A 16,260-nucleotide genomic window follows, 5' to 3' on the forward strand; every position below is an offset into this window, starting at 1 on the left:
GTTGTCCACATTCAGTCTCCAAGACCCATTCAGCAAACTCCAATCTGATGAGCACAACGAAGCCACAGAATGTGTGGAGTGAGACTTTTATGACACTGGCAAGTGGATTAGGGAATTTATAATAGAGATTAACTTGAAAATATGAGGATTGGAAATACAGTGGTCAAAATTCCCCGAAATTTCACTGAATTTGATGACAGGAAATAATCATCAAAATGACCGGTAACTAAATCATTACCTCTGGTTTACCACTTTTTTTTCTGCATACACAACTATAATTGTGACTGCACATACAATACAGTCCAAAAATGAAACCAATACAACACAGCTTCAGTTTTGGGGGAAATGTTTTTGCTTGGTAGTTTTTTTAATTTCCGTAACTTTATAAACAATTTTCTCTCATGGTCTTTTCATCTGAAAAAAATAAAAATAAAAGGCTTAAAGGAATAACATTAACAGTAATATAGCATGACATTCCAGCTATGATAAAAATGATTTGCAAATGGATGTGCTGCATTCCTGCCAATACTATGCTATGAGACGAGTACATGTTTTAAAAGATCAAATCCCAGCACAGAAGGATATTTGTATGGAAAATGTTATGCATGAGGAAAGTTTTGATGTAAATTCTCATATGTATACATATTAATGCACAAGCATGGCTCATTCATTTAAACAGTGCTTCTTGCTCTCTCTCAGATGCAGCAGTTGGAGACGCAGGTACTGGAAGCCGAGCGTCGGGCATATGAGGCCAACCAGCAGGTAAATAACACTCTCTTGGACATTTCATCCGATATTAGGAATGTTAAGTATCTGCACTGACAATGATTTATTTAAATTATGATTCTTTACCTAAATGGCTTGCTAAATGATTTGATTATTTTTGGTACAATTAATACTAATGTAATGTGACAAATGTATATGAAAATATTTCTTGACAAAAAGGTTTTATGTTATTATGGTTTGTCAAAGTTTTCATCATTTTGCATATTATCATCAACGAAAATGCCTCAAATTAGTAAACACCATTTTATTGGGAGTAAAATGGTCAGGTGACAACATTTAAAGGATAATTTCAACAAAACTATATTAGAATTTATATTAATCATTCACAGGGGTGGAACAAAATAATGTGAACACCTTGGAAATAGGCAATATTCCTTTATTAAAGGTGCTGTATGTAATTTTTTTTGACTGTACTGAAGCATAAAAATACCAAAATATGTTTGCAAATATTTAGGTAACATGCTAAGGTTACATACATGTTTCTCAATTATTCTGTTTTGAAATGTGGTTCCATGAATGTTTTTGTTTTGGTCTGTGTGATTCCGCCCACTGCCAATTTACCCATTAGTATTTCGACTCCCTGGGTTGCCAGGTGGTGGAAAACACAGCGTTTTGCAGTGAGATTCTAGATTCTACTGGAACTAAAAAGCCTTGGAATCCATCTAAAAAGATCTATGAACAGAGTAATATTTAAATACGAGTAAATCGGTTCATCAACTTGCAGTGTGTAAGGCTCGTCACCTTCCATTGTAAATTGCGCTTGTTCTTGTAGCGTGTCAATCTGGCAACCCATGTGAGTGTCAAATCTGAGGAGGAGGAGGCAGGAGAAACAACGGAACCACAAATTTTCTCTGTAGTCTACACAAATTATATTAACACCCATAATAATGGGTGTTCACATTATTTTAATTATTTTGTCCAACCCCTGTAATTTTTATTTTTTATATAATAATATAACCATTACTAGGTGCAATGGATGGAAGAGCGTCTAAAGTCATCAGACATCCAGTCGAGTGATTCAGAGCTGCGGTTGTTCAGGCGCTGTCAAAATCTTCAAGCACTACTGCAGGAGAAAGACGAGCTTATTGCCACCCTAGAGCAACAGCTGGATGAACAGGTCAGTCCCAACTCCAGTCTCTAAAACCATCAGGTTTGCATCTTAGAGGCTTATTTAAATCCATTACATTACACCTTCAGAAACAGAACCGAATCCAAGATGCCAAGACGGTTGAAGAAAAAGCAGCAAAGATCAAAGAATGGGTCATGAGGAAGCTGAATGAAGTATGTTCATGCTTTTTGTACGTGTGTTTGTTCTAGAATAGGTGGAAGGAAATTGTGTAAATGTTTCACTCTTGTAGTTTGATATAGAGAATGCCTCCCTGAGAGAGATCAACCAACAACAGGAGGCTGAGATACAAGACCTGAGAAGACGACTGCAAGGTATTCATGCATGTAATCATTCATAGCAAGTTAAGCCATGGCTACTGTGTTTTCAAAATAGCATTCTACCACATTATTCCTGCTGGTTCTGCAGTATGTCCAGGGTTAGGCCTGTCCGATAAATTTTTCATCAAAACTATGACTTAAAGTGCCCCTATGGGTAATGAAAGGTTCATATTTTGATTTGAGAGTCCCCAACAACAGCTTGACATGCATGCAAGGTCAAAAAACACTTTCATTGTCTTATAATATGCATTTATTTTTACCTTATTTGCTCAATGACTCCCAAACAATTCGCTCAATGATTCATATTTCCAAACCCCTCCTTTGAGTGACGCTAATCTGCGCTGATTGGTCCAATTGGTCTCATTTTCATTTCATCTGGCCTGTAATGCCTGATAAAGCAGCATTTGTGAGCAGTGCTGCTTTGTGTGCAGCGTTACCGGTGAAACCGCTATTTTTACTGCTCTAAAAGCTACACCTAGTGGCAAAGAATGAATTAAGGGCGGGCAATATGCTAATGTTTCATGTTGACATCAACATGAAACGGCTTGAGATTCGTTTTAAAAACAACTCTTTTCAATGATTCAGAGTCAGCTCTTTCTTTTGAGAGACAATAACTTTATACATGGTGCACTTTCAGATTTAAAACTTTGCAGGATGTTTTCATTCACTTAGAGCTGTGTTACACACTGCATGAAAGGTCATTTTCAAAAATCCATAATAGGGGCAGTTTAAACAAACACTATGTAAAAATGAACACTGAGTATGTAGCATGCATATTGTGCACACTGTACACAGTACAGAACTTTGCCAACATGTGCAGTATAAAACAAAGCACACTGCATTTATCCCAAAATGTAGTGTGCTTTATTATTTTTTATATATTGTTTTCAGTTTTTATATACAAAGCAATGAATACAAGCTAAACAACAGCAAATAAATACATATGTAATGTAATATGTAAATAAATAAATAACAGGAATTGGGTTAACAAGCACAGCATAAGTTTTAAAAAGATACAGGAAATTTTGTATCATTTTTCCAGTGATGAAATGGAGCTATTAAGTGTCATGTTTTTGTGATGTGTTTTAGCCATGGAGCTGACTTTGGGTTCTGGTGGTTCAATCCAGCCCAATGTGGGTGAGGCCCAGCGGCTCAGCAATCTGACTTTTGGCTGTTTCCAAATCAGAGGGAAGAGCCCTCAGGTACTGACGGGCCCAGAGCCGTCCCAGAAGAGCATCAGCACCCTGCCGGATGGTGACCCCACACACACAGACTGCAGGAGACCCTCTACTGGTCAGAAGACTGATATGATATCTGTAGCTGTTTGACTGAAAGTATTAGTTCATAATCTGAGTAATACATAATTCATAATACAGCAAGGACATGTTAAAAGATCAGAAGTGAAAGTAAAGACTTTTACAGTGTTACAAAAAATGTTTTTCAAATGAATTCTTTTTTTTTTTTTTTGCTTTCTATTTATCAAAGAATTTGTATCATGGTTTCCGCAAAAATAATAAGCAGCTCAACTGATTTCAACACTGTCCATTCCTCCAATCGTTACCTGTATTAATGGCACCTGTTTGAACTCGTTATCAGTATAAAAGACACCTGTCCACAACCTCAAACAGTCACACTCCAAACTCCGCTATGGCCAAGACCAAAGAGCTGTCGAAGGACACCAGAAACAAAATTGTAGACCTGCACCAGGCTGGGAAGACTGAATCTGCAATAGGAAAGCAGCTTGGTGTGAAGAAATCAACTGTGGGAGCAATTATTAGAAAATGGAAGACATACAAGACCACTGATAATCTCCCTCGATCTGGGGCTCCATGCAAGATCTCACCCCGTGGGGTCAAAATGATCACAAGAACGGTGAGAAAAAATCCCAGAACCACACGGGGGGACCTAGTGAATGACCTGCAGAGAGCTGGGACCAAAGTAACAAAGGCTACCATCAGTAACACACTACGCCGCCAGGGACTCAAATCCTGCAGTGCCAGACGTGTCCCCCTGCTTAAGCCAGTACATGTCCGGGCCCGACTGAAGTTTGCTAGAGAGCATTACGATGATCCAGAAGAGGATTGGGAGAATGTCATATGGTCAGATGTATGGTCAGATACCAAAATAGAACTTTTTGGTAAAAACTCAACTCGTCGTGTTTGGAGGAGAAAGAATGCTGAGTTGCATCCAAAGAACACCATACCTACTGTGAAGCATGGGTGGAAACATCATGCTTTGGGGCTGTTTTTCTGCAAAGGGACCAGGACGACTGCTCCGTGTAAAGGAAAGAATGAATGGGGCCATGTATCGTGAGATTTTGAGTGAAAACCTCCTTCCATCAGAAAGGGCATTGAAGATGAAACGTGGCTGGGTCTTTCAGCATGACAATGATCCCAAACACACCGCCCGGGCAATGAAGGAGTGGCTTCGTAAGAAGCATTTCAAGGTCCTGTAGCGGCCTAGCCAGTCTCCAGATCTCAACCCCATAGAAAATATTTGGAGGGAGTTGAAAGTCCGTGTTGCCCAGCGACATCCCCAAAGCATCACTGCTCTAGAGGAGATCTGCATGGAGGAATGGGCCAAAATACCAGCAACAGTGTGTGAAAACCTTGTGAAGACTTAGAGAAAACGTTTGACCTCTGCCATTGCCAACAAAGGGTATATAACAAAGTATTGAGATTAACTTTTGTTATTGACCAAATACTTATTTTCCACCATAATTTGCAAATAAATTCTTTAAAAATCCTACAATGTGATTTCCTGGATTCTTTCCCCCCATTCTGTCTCTCATAGTTGAAGTGTACCTATGATGAAAATTACAGGCCTCTCTCATCTTTTTAAGTGGGAGAACTTGCACAATTGGTGGCTGACTAAATACTTTTTTGCCCAACTGTATTTGCTACTCTTATATATGTGTGTCAACTTCAAATGAGAAGCCATCGTTTTGATCCATCAATTGCATTTCCCTATCAATATCAACATATATCTAGAGAGTGAAATTCTCTCAAAGCTTTTTCTGTTTTTGATTCAGAACTGACTAAAAAGAGTAATTTGTTCAAGAATCATTTTGACTCACTAAATGAACCACTCAAATGAGTCATTTGTCTTGAATCTCATTCATTGAAATGAATGACTTGACAGTGATTTGCAAAATTGAATCAATTGATCCATTTATCAGCATTTTGACATTTTGAATCAGAGATGTCTTTTAATATATCTAGTACTTACTACATGTATTCACATATTAACCAAGTCTGTGTGTTTGGTCTGATCCAGATTCTGGAATGAAACAAGATTGTCCAGAAACAGAGTGTGTTGGCCGTTGCCCTAAGGCAGGATCAGAGGATGAGCGGGACAGTACCAGACACACACTGTCCTGTGGTGTGTCCTCTATCCTGTCCACTGCTGCCTCTGAAGGGGAGAGGAGTCTGTTTGGAGGTTTGCGTTTCAGTCGACCCGCTAGTGAGACCTACCACACAGCCTCAGACGACAGCAGCTCGCTGTTTGACGATGACATGCAGCGCGTGGAGTGCTCCAGACTTTGCCTTCCTGGCACCAAGAGCTCTTCAAAAAAAGACAGCAAGAAGATGGACGCTGAGGATGGATACTCAGATGAGCTGAATAAACGCTTCCAGTCACAATGTCTTGATTCCTCGTCATCCTCCAGTGACACAAACACTCCCAGCCCCATATTAACTCCAGCTCTCACACCAAAGAGACCCACCCCATCCCAGGACTCCCAAGACACTCCAGCCTCCCCCAAACAGCCCCGACTGCGCAATCCAAATGCGTTTAATGTTAGTTTGGCATTGGCTAAAAAGCATCTGAGTCAGCCTCCGCTGTACAGTGAAGCCACCCATGGGCGGACACGAAATGCCATCAGCATGCTACGTCCTCTACGGCCTCAGGAAAAGGACATGGGCCAAGAGCAAAAGATGGAGACTGGTGAACGAGAGCATGTTGATGTGCCCTCAGCTGAAGTGCCACCTGAGGAACCAGAAACACCCGACACCTCTGCAGCCGTGCCTGGGAGTAAACCTCCGACCCCTCCGCTGCACAGACTGCCCTCTTGGGTGAGTCATGCCACAAATAGTACAACTAATAGGAATTTCTGTCATTTTGGTTCATGTGGTAAATTTGTAGTTTCATGTTATCTCCAGGAGAGCAGAATATATGCTGTGGCAAAATCTGGAATTCGTCTGTCAGAGACGTCGTGCACAGATGTAGCTAATAAAGGTGTGTGTTTTTTTGGGTTGGGGGGGGGGGGTGTACATTTTCACATATTCTCAATCCAGCCAATCATTTTGTATCTTCATTGTCATTCACATTCACTTATTGAGGAAAAATCCAAACCGATGTTATGCATTTCAGAAGCAGAAGTTGTCATAATTTAGTAATCTTCTATAGTGATGGAAACTTCAACAAATATAATTTTTGTGCTCAGATTTGCACAAATAGCAAAAGAAATCAAACAGAATAGCATTTGTATGAGTTGTGTGACCTCAGCCATTGTATAACTAGAAATACTGCCAGTTTACAGCTAGTTTATAAATATAAAAAATATTTCTTTAAATTTTCTTTATTTTGCAATAAAAAGCAATCCTATTTTTAAGACCGATAAGAATTTTTGCATTCTGGCTATAAGATTCCCAAAATGCAAAAAAAAAAAAGTTTTATTAATTTTAAAATTTGCATAGATTAAATTCTGAAATTAAAAATCAGATTGGCTTAACAAATTTATATTACAATTTAAATAAACATTTTATTATTCAAATATGAATTTAATTTGAATTGTGTATATTTTACAGTTAGTATTTTATAATTTTTAGAAATTAAATTAAAATGAAAAAGTATTTTATTTTGCATTACTTTTTTGCCTTATTGGCAGATATTTGTGGGAAGGAAATTTAAAAATTTAATTACATTACAATGTACAATTTGTGTAATTACTAATGTTACAAAAAAAAAATTATATATAAAAAAAAAAGCTTTGGTCAAATTTTGGAGATTCACGCAATTTCCCTTGAATTACTACAATTAGAAGGCAGAATTATTAGAGTCCTTATCATATGTAAAACTAATTTTAATGGCGCAAAGTAAGAACACCAACAGCTTGCCAATTTTGATTCAGTAGTCATATTACTGGTACACATGATGTGCATATTCATAGTGATTTACCCAAGTTGGACATGTTCCTGCATCAGCTGTCCAAATGTCCTTATCTACCTCTAATCCTTTTGATTTTAGGAGCTATAGTTTTAGTTTTTGGTTATGGGATTGAGTTTGGACAATGATTGTTGCATAGAAATGTAAATATCAGTCCAGGACCAACAAAGTACTCAAGAAACATTTCTACTTGCCTAAATCATATTGTGCATTTACTAACGGCTAGTGAAAATGTCCAATCCTCTTCTTCCAGACTCCTCCCACCCATCCTCATGCACCGCCTACATGCTCTACACATCCCTCATCTACAGGAACACAAGCACACCTGTCTTTGCCACACACAAAGGGGTAGGAGCCTGTGTGTGTGTGTGTGTGTGTGTGTGTGTGTGTGTAAGAGTCAGCACTTCTATCAGTAATAGAAGGAAATATTTGAATTACATATTCATGAATGCAATGTGTGTTTTTTACTCTCATAGAAAGCGACTTTGTTAAGCACCAGTCAGTTCTCCGTGGAGTCGTCTAGTTCTGAGGAGGAGGACAGTTCGGAGGAGGGTCAGTCTAATTCTGGAGAGGAGGAGAACTCCCAGACCTCTGGATCAGAGTCACACAAGAGCAGTAGCCATGAAAGCCCCCGCTCACTTAAGAGAGGTACATGTGTTTTCATGGTACCAAAATTTCAGTAGTCAGTACCAATACTAGTAAAATTACACAATTCTCTGTACCAAGTTCGGTACCATAGCAAAAAATATTGTAACTGTTTTATTTTGATATGAAAATAAAAATATCAACTAAATAATATTAGTTAATTATTAATAATTTTAGTAATTATGTAAATAATGCAGTAAAACTTTAGCATGTAAGCCTTCAAATATTGTTCAACTAGCTGAAATAAAATAAGTTTATTATTTTTGTATATTTTATTTCAGTTAACATTTATTTTATTTCAAGTAATTTTTTTTGTTATCGTTTTACTTTTTAACTTTAGCAACCCTTATTTTCATTGATTTCAAAATATTAAATAGTTTAAGTTTTGTAAATTAAACAGAATAGACCATGTTTTTTTTGTTTGTTTTTTTGTTTTTTGCTGATTAAATTAACCCTTTAAAACCATATCCAGAGAAATTCAAATGTAACACACAGAATTTGGGAAAAATAAAATGGATTTCAGAGACCACCAACCCCCCCCCCCCCCCCCCCCCCCCCCAGTCACTGAACGTGTTGTTTTTCTCAGCTGTGTCATTGTCTTCTATGACATCTGAGTGTGACTACGCCATTCCTCCTGATGCTTACTCCACTGACACAGAGTGCTCTGAACCTGAAAACAAACTCCCAAAGACCTGCTCCTCCAGCACTGACAACGGCAAGACTGTAAGACCCATACACACACACACACACACACACACACACACACACACAGAGGTCAGACCAAATGAGAATGTTTCGTGTTCCAGGAGTCTATGGAGAAGTCTGGGTACCTGCTCAAGATGGTAAAGACGTGGAAGAAGACGTGGAAGAGACACTGGTTTGTTCTGAAGGATGGGGAGCTTCTCTACTACAAATCACCAGTCAGTTTAAATGACTCATTTATCTCTTATTTTATTTCTTATGGTTGTTCTGTTTTATTCTTTATTTCATTCATAAAGTTCTTATATTAATTTTTTGTTTTATTCTTATTATACATTCTGTATTTCCTACATCTCCTGTGGATCTTTGATTTTGTTTCATAGAGTGACGTGATCCGTAAACCCCAAGGTCAGATTGAGCTGAACGCATGCAGCACTATAGCTCGTGGTGATGGCAAACAGATGCTTCAGGTAAAGTGTGTGTGTGTGTGTGTGTGTGAGAGAATGTTTGTTCATGCGTCTCAGATTATTTCACATGTCCATCCATGATGTTGATGATGCTTCCCTTCAGGTGGTGACGGGTAAGAGTGTGTGTAATCTGAAGGCAGACTCCCCAAACCTGCTGGAGGAGTGGCTGAGGGTCCTGCAGAGCATCCTGAGGATCAAAGCTGCTAGTCCGCTCTTCACTCACCCTGACACACGGCCCGTTATGAAAGGACATCTGACAAAGGTATACTGTTGGAAAGAATTTTTTTTTTTAGATATGTTACTGTTCAAAAGTTTTTGTTTAATGTCTCTTATCTTCACCAAGTTTGCATTACAGTATAGCAGTAATATTGTGAAATATTATTATAATTTAAAATAGCTGTTTTCTATTTGAACATATTTTTTTAAATTCCTGTGATGCAAAGCTGAATTATCAGCATCATCACTCCAGTTTTCAGTGTCACATGATCCTTCAGAAATCATTCTAATATGCTGATTTCCAGCTCAAGAAACATTTATCATTATCAGTGATGAAAACAGTTGTGCTCTTTGATATTTTTATGGAAAGCGTGATGAGCGTTTTTCAGGATTCTTTGATAAATGGAAAGTTCAAAAGAACAGCAATTATTTGAAAAAAAAATATTTTATACATTATACATGTTGATAGTGTCACTTTTGAATAATTTGATGCATCCTCGCTGAAAAATTATTTTCATTAAATTGTTAATTTCTTTTAAAAAAGCAACAAATTTTCAACAACAGTAGTGTAAATGTTTCTATTTCATTTGCTGTTGTCCAAAATAATTGTTTGATAATCTTTTTTCATTGCTGCTGTTTTATGGATTTTGCTTTTCATAATGGTTTACTGTGTATATTATTGCTGGAAAGAATAGCCTATAATACTAAATATTAAATTATTTAAATAAAGATGTGTTGTTTTTCTACTCCAAATTCAAAAACAGATTTGTAAAGTGATAGCTGTTAACATGTTAAATAAATTTACATTTCTTTCCTGGACAAAACAAAAAAATTTGTCATCACTTGTTTAATCTCTGTAAATTGATTTTTTAAATAAACTTTTTAAACTGATATAAAAAAAAAATTGAGAAATGAAAGCATGAAAGATGTTAGTACTGTGCTGGTCAGGTCACTTTACCAGTTTGAACCATAAGCCACCCAGATATAATATATAAAAATATATACAGTATCAAGTTGTAGCTGTTAATAACATTTTTGTCTCTGACTCTTTAAGGTGAAGCATGGCTACTCAAAGCATGTGTGGTGTGCGCTGTTTGGGAAGACTCTCTACTACTTCAGAAATCAAGAAGACAAGTTTCCTCTGGGTCAGATCAAACTGTGGGAGGCTCGTGTGGAGGAAGTGCATAAATCATGTGACGTAGCTGAAGTCCCTGCTCAGTACACGCTCTCCATTCAGTCAGTGAATCAGGACCTGACATACCTGCTCATCGACTCTCCTTATGAGAAGGTAGGCAAGCCATAATGAATTTAGTTGAAATAGAGCCACAAATAACTGTTGCACATCCCTTGTGAAAAACAAGTGCACTTAATTGTGCTGGATGTGAATTTCAGATTTTATAAGTATATTTTTTAAAACTGTACTTGTAGACAATGTAAAATAAATGAAATAAAAATGCAAGTGAGCACATTTTCGTGACTAAATTAATAATTTGTAATTTGGAAAATTAGTTAACTAAGTTGTAAAGTTAGTAAATTGTAACTCCATTACAAATGTGTTATTTCAATATATTTAAATATATGAAATATGTTTATATACTGTATAAATTAAAACATTAAACATGTAGAAATGGCATTAAAGTATGCTTTATTTTACCTTAAATGCTTCTTAATACATTCAGCAGTACACATTATCCATATTTCAAAGATAATAAAAGTAATTATGAAATTACATGATGTATTTCAGTCCTACTACATTTAGAAATTTAAACTTGAATCATTTTCAGTTAATTGTAAATTACATGCAATTAACAGTCTGATGTTATTTAATTATTACTTTAATGTATATTATTTACATAGTACTCCTTTTAAAAGTATGGTTTTAGTATGTGTACTTCTATTTAACAAAGGATCTAATTTCATCATGGCACAGAAAAGGAATATATTCAAAGATAATCCTAAATGTTTGGGGAGTTCATGAAACGAAATGTCATTGTTGCCTGTCTGTCTGTGCTCCTGTCCTGTAGACGGCCTGGCTGTACCATTTGTCCATGGCCGCGGGCACCGCAGTGGGGCAGGTGGGGACTGAGTTCGAGCAAATAATTGGTAAACTGCTCAGCATAGAGGGAGATCCAGGTAAGTCTCAGATCTGTATTCATTTCCTATATTTAATTGTGATCGAATATCTCACATCAGTCACAGAAAATATAAGGGGAAGACATGCCACCTGTTGAAAAATCAGCTATGGGATATGAATCCCAGTATATCATTCAAATAATGAAACCGGAATCTCAATTATTATTATTATTATTATTATTATTATCAATAAGTTCTCTCTTTTTATTTTACAGAACAATAGTACAATTATTGAAATAGAAATACATTTCTTAATAAACCTAATTAACACTAGCTCTCTAAAGGACTGAAAATGCAAGACATTTTGAAAAGATTCAGCTGGGAGGACATCTAGCAGCTAATTAAGCTAATCAACATCAAGTCTGTAATATGATTAGCTATGAAAGCGATGTCTTAGAGAGGCAGAGTCTCTCAGAAGTAAAGATGGGCATAGGCTCTCCAATCTGTGAAAGAGTGTGTAAAAAGATTGTGGAATACTTTAAAAACAACATTCCTTAATCTCAAATTGCAAAGGCTTTACAAATCTCATCATCTACAATGCATAACATCATCAAAAGATTCAGAGAAACTGGAGAAATCTCTGTGCGTAAGGGATAAGGCCGAAGACCTTTGTTGGATGTCCGTGGTCTTCAGGCTCTCAGACGTCTCCGCATCATTCATCGGCATGATTCTGTCATTGACATTACTAAATGGGCTCAGGAATACTTCCAGAAACCACTATCGCTAAACACAATCCGCCGTGCCATCTGCAGATGCCAACTAAAGCTCTATCGTGCAAAAAGGAAACCATTTGTGAACATGGTCCAGAAGCGTCGTCCTGTCCTGTGGGCCAAGGCTCATTTAAAATGGACTGTTTCAAAGTGGAAAAGTGTTCTATGGTCAGACGAGTCCAAATTTGACATTCTTGTTGGAAATCACTGATACCATGTCCTCTGGATTAAACAGGAGGGAGACCTTCCAGCATGTTATCAGCATTCAGTTCAAAAGCCAGTGGCTCTGATGGTATGGGGGTGCATAAGTGCATACGATATAGGCAGCTTGCATGTTTTTGAAGGCACTATGAATGCTGAAGCCTATATAAAGGTTTAATATAAATAGAAGTTATATAAAGGTTTTAGAGCAACATATGCTCCCCTCCAGACAACGTCTGTTTCAGGGAAGGCCTTGTGTATTTCAGCAGGACAATGCAAAACCACATACTGCAGCTATTACAACAGCATGGCTTCGTAGTAGAAGAGTACTTCTGAAGTGGCCTGCCTGCAGTCCAGATCTTTCATCTATACAGAACATTTGGTGCATCATTAAACGAAAAATACGTCAAAGATGACCAAGAACTCTTCAGCAGCTGGAAACCTATATCAGGCAAGAATGGGACCAAATTCCCAGAAACTCATAACCTCGATGCCCAGACGTCTTCAAACTGTTTTGAAAAGAAGAGGAAATGCTGCAACATGCCCCATGCCCCCGTCCCAACTATTTTGAGACCTCTAGCAAGCATCAAATTTAAAATGAGTTCATTTTGTGCATAAAATGTATCAGTTTAAACATTTGTTATCTATGTTCTAATTTGAATAAAATATTGGCTCATGTGATTTGAAATTCTTTTAGTTTTCATTTTATTCAAATAAAAAAAAAACATCCCAACATTTCCGGAATTCAGGTTGTATTCTAAAAAATATTCTTAAATTGTCGTTCTTAGTCTTTATTCAGTAAATGATGAACAACTGGAAAAGTTGTGTAAATTGGTTAAAAAGAGTGGGAATCCTGAAGAACATTCAGCCCTTCAAATAATGTTGTAGATAATGGGGGGCCTTGGAGTCAAAAAGGTTAAGACCTAAGTTTAAGTGTCTGTTTTAATTTTCATGCGGTTACATATACTATAAGCCAACAAGACTATAATGTAATGCAGTAACTAACTGGTTTATTCAGTTCCTTATGGCAAGCAGGGGTCCCTCAAATCTCTGGGGCCTCAAGCATTAGTGCGGTGGTAAACACCTCTAAATGAAAGGACTGTGGTGTGTGGGTGTGCTGCTTGAGGCTGAGACTGATTTGACATATGTTATTAAATATAAGCATGGCAAACATTACATCATAAATTCAGTTTATTCACAACTTGTTTACTTCAACCCCATTCTGCCCTTTTAAACTGTAGCTACATAAAAACAATTTAATGTCCAATGTTTGTCCCGTTGTTTCTCAGGGTCTCAGCTCTGGAGATACCCGATGCTCTGCTTCACTAAGGAAGGGCTACCGTCTCCACTCACCACCCTTCCTTCACAAGCTCTACAAACCGAAGCCATCAAGCTCTTTAAGGTTAAACTCTTCATTCAATACACATTTGGAGGGAACAACCCTTAAAAAACAGGGAGAAACACTCCTTTTCTTTTTTTACAGACATGTCAGCTCTTCATTAACGTGGCCATTGACACTCCAGCCATAGATTATCACGTGACTCTTGCCCAGTGTGCTCTACAAGTGTGTCTCACCCACCCAGAGCTGCAGAACGAGATCTACTGCCAGCTTATCAAACAGACACGGAAGAGGCAGCCGCACGGACCGCCAGGACCCCTGCAGGTCAGATCTGAACACACACCACTAGAGGGAGTGATTGCTTTTGTTTTGTGTTTCTCCTCATCTTGGGAGTGAAGCCACATGAGATGTCTTGACTTGTTTCCATGTTCTGTAACACAGGGATGGCAGTTCCTGGCTCTGTGTGTCGGGCTTTTCCTGCCCACGCCTCCCATTCTTTGGTATTTGCAGGTTCATCTCAAAAGGCATGGAGATTCCAGGTAAATAAAAACAGAAACTATATTTTAGGATTCCTGGAAGCACAGCACACAGTCGCTTAGTCTCTGCTTTTTTCCCAGGACGGAAGTAGGAAAGTATGCCATTTACTGTCAGCGCTCATTGGAGCGGACGCAGCAGAAGGGGGATCGGCAAGCCCGATCGTCACGAATGGAGATCCTATCAATCTTACTCAGGAACCCTTATCATCACTCTCTGCCTTTCAGCGTCCCTGTACACTTCCTTAACAACACCTACCAGGTCCACACATATGCAAAACAGCCTCATGATGAAAGAACAGTTCATTTAGAAATAGAAATCTGTTATTTACTCATCCTTATGGTCTTCTACATCTTCATGCAGCTCTTTTTAATATTATTTAAAAAAAATAAAGTATTATAAAAGTAGTTTTAAAAAATATTAATTAATATTATAACAGTTTATTATGCATGTTGTATCTTTATGTATTCACTATGAATCATTTTCCTGTAGCTTGAATGGAAAAGCATGATGTTAACAACTTGAGTTTGATACCCAAAGCAACAAATGATTATTTATGCTAGTTGCTTTTCAGTATCTGTCAAACTTATAGGAAAAAAGCTGCATGAAGATTCTTCAAAAAATAATAATAATAATACCATAGTCATGTAAAACTTAGATGTATCATTGAATTTTAATTTGAATGAGAATTACAGTATTTTTTTTTCTAGTTATGCTCGGCTCTCAACAAATCTTAAAACATATCACAGTAAAAATAGCAAAATATAATTGCAGTTCAAAATAACTTTTTTCTATTTGAATATATTTTAAAATGTAATGTATTGCTGTGATGGCAAAGCTGAATTTTCTGCATAATTACTCAGATCTTCAGTGTTACATGATCCTTCAGAAATCAGTTTAATATGATGATTTGGTACTCAAACATATTTCTTATTATTAGTGCTGGGCAACGATTAATCGCATCCAAAATAAACGTTTTTGTGTACATCATAATGTTTATGTGTGTGTACTGTGTATATTTATTATGTATATCTAAATAAACACACATGCATGTATACATTTAAGAGAAATACGTTATGTTTGTATTATATTAAATATATTTATATATAATATAAATTATATGAATATAAATATATACATGTTAATACATGTAAATATTTTCAAAATAATACTGTATGTGTGTGTTTTTATATATACATAATAAATATACAGTACACACACAAATTATAAAAACAAAAACTTTTATTTTGAATGCGATTAATCGCTGCCCAGCACTACTACTTATTGAAAAGAATTGTGATATATGCTCGGTATGCTGAATATAAGTATTAATTTCTTTAAGTGAGAAAAAAAAACTTCCTCATCCACACCACTCTGTAAAATATTATTAAATCTTGATCCACTAACCATGAAAAACTGCAAAAGTCATGGAAATTCACTGGTAAAAAGTCAATTACACACAGCAGGTAATCTGTCTAATTTAACCGTCTTGTGTGTGTCAGGTTGTTAGTTTTGATGCTTCAACCACGGTGGAGGAGTTCCAGAGTCAGCTGAACCAGGACACGGGCATGAGGAAAACTGGTCAGTCTGGTTTCAGCCTTTATTCTGACGACCCCACTGGCAAAGACCTTGAGCACTGTCTTCAGGGAAACCTGAAGGTGAGACTCACACAAAAACACCCTATTATTTTAGAAACTGTACTTTGTGTCTTTATCTTAAAAAATGTGCTGTGTCCTCAGATCTGTGACATTATTTCAAAATGGGAGCAGGTCTCGAAGGAGCAGCACACAGGCAAATCCGAGAACGCCAGGACGGTGAAACTCACTTATAAGAACCGGTAGAGTACAGATTCCTAAGCATAAACAAAATACCTATTTCCAAAAGCCCATAATTTGTGACTAACCACTAGTTTGTTTCC

The 16,260-nt window shown here is 37.1% G+C and overlaps 1 protein-coding gene across 1 annotated transcript in view; it reads left to right on the forward strand.

Moving 5' to 3' along the window:
* Positions 1–16,260, forward strand: part of LOC306884026 (pleckstrin homology domain-containing family H member 2-like) — a 32,984-nt gene that overhangs the window by 12,074 nt on the left and 4,650 nt on the right. Inside the window, exons 3-23 of the mRNA XM_079439628.1 lie at positions 700–762; positions 1,754–1,903; positions 1,984–2,067; positions 2,145–2,226; positions 3,322–3,525; positions 5,509–6,305; positions 6,393–6,468; positions 7,652–7,746; positions 7,875–8,046; positions 8,630–8,766; positions 8,850–8,963; positions 9,126–9,212; positions 9,313–9,471; positions 10,480–10,713; positions 11,450–11,558; positions 13,759–13,871; positions 13,953–14,132; positions 14,250–14,347; positions 14,426–14,603; positions 15,845–16,000; positions 16,082–16,179. Of these exons, the coding sequence (XP_079295754.1) occupies positions 700–762; positions 1,754–1,903; positions 1,984–2,067; positions 2,145–2,226; positions 3,322–3,525; positions 5,509–6,305; positions 6,393–6,468; positions 7,652–7,746; positions 7,875–8,046; positions 8,630–8,766; positions 8,850–8,963; positions 9,126–9,212; positions 9,313–9,471; positions 10,480–10,713; positions 11,450–11,558; positions 13,759–13,871; positions 13,953–14,132; positions 14,250–14,347; positions 14,426–14,603; positions 15,845–16,000; positions 16,082–16,179 (3,386 nt within the window). The remainder of the gene's footprint in view (positions 1–699; positions 763–1,753; positions 1,904–1,983; positions 2,068–2,144; positions 2,227–3,321; positions 3,526–5,508; positions 6,306–6,392; positions 6,469–7,651; positions 7,747–7,874; positions 8,047–8,629; positions 8,767–8,849; positions 8,964–9,125; positions 9,213–9,312; positions 9,472–10,479; positions 10,714–11,449; positions 11,559–13,758; positions 13,872–13,952; positions 14,133–14,249; positions 14,348–14,425; positions 14,604–15,844; positions 16,001–16,081; positions 16,180–16,260) is intronic.

The sequence above is a fragment of the Barbus barbus genome (genome assembly GCF_936440315.1).
Source record: "Barbus barbus genome assembly, chromosome: 18".
Taxonomy (NCBI): domain Eukaryota; kingdom Metazoa; phylum Chordata; class Actinopteri; order Cypriniformes; family Cyprinidae; genus Barbus; species Barbus barbus.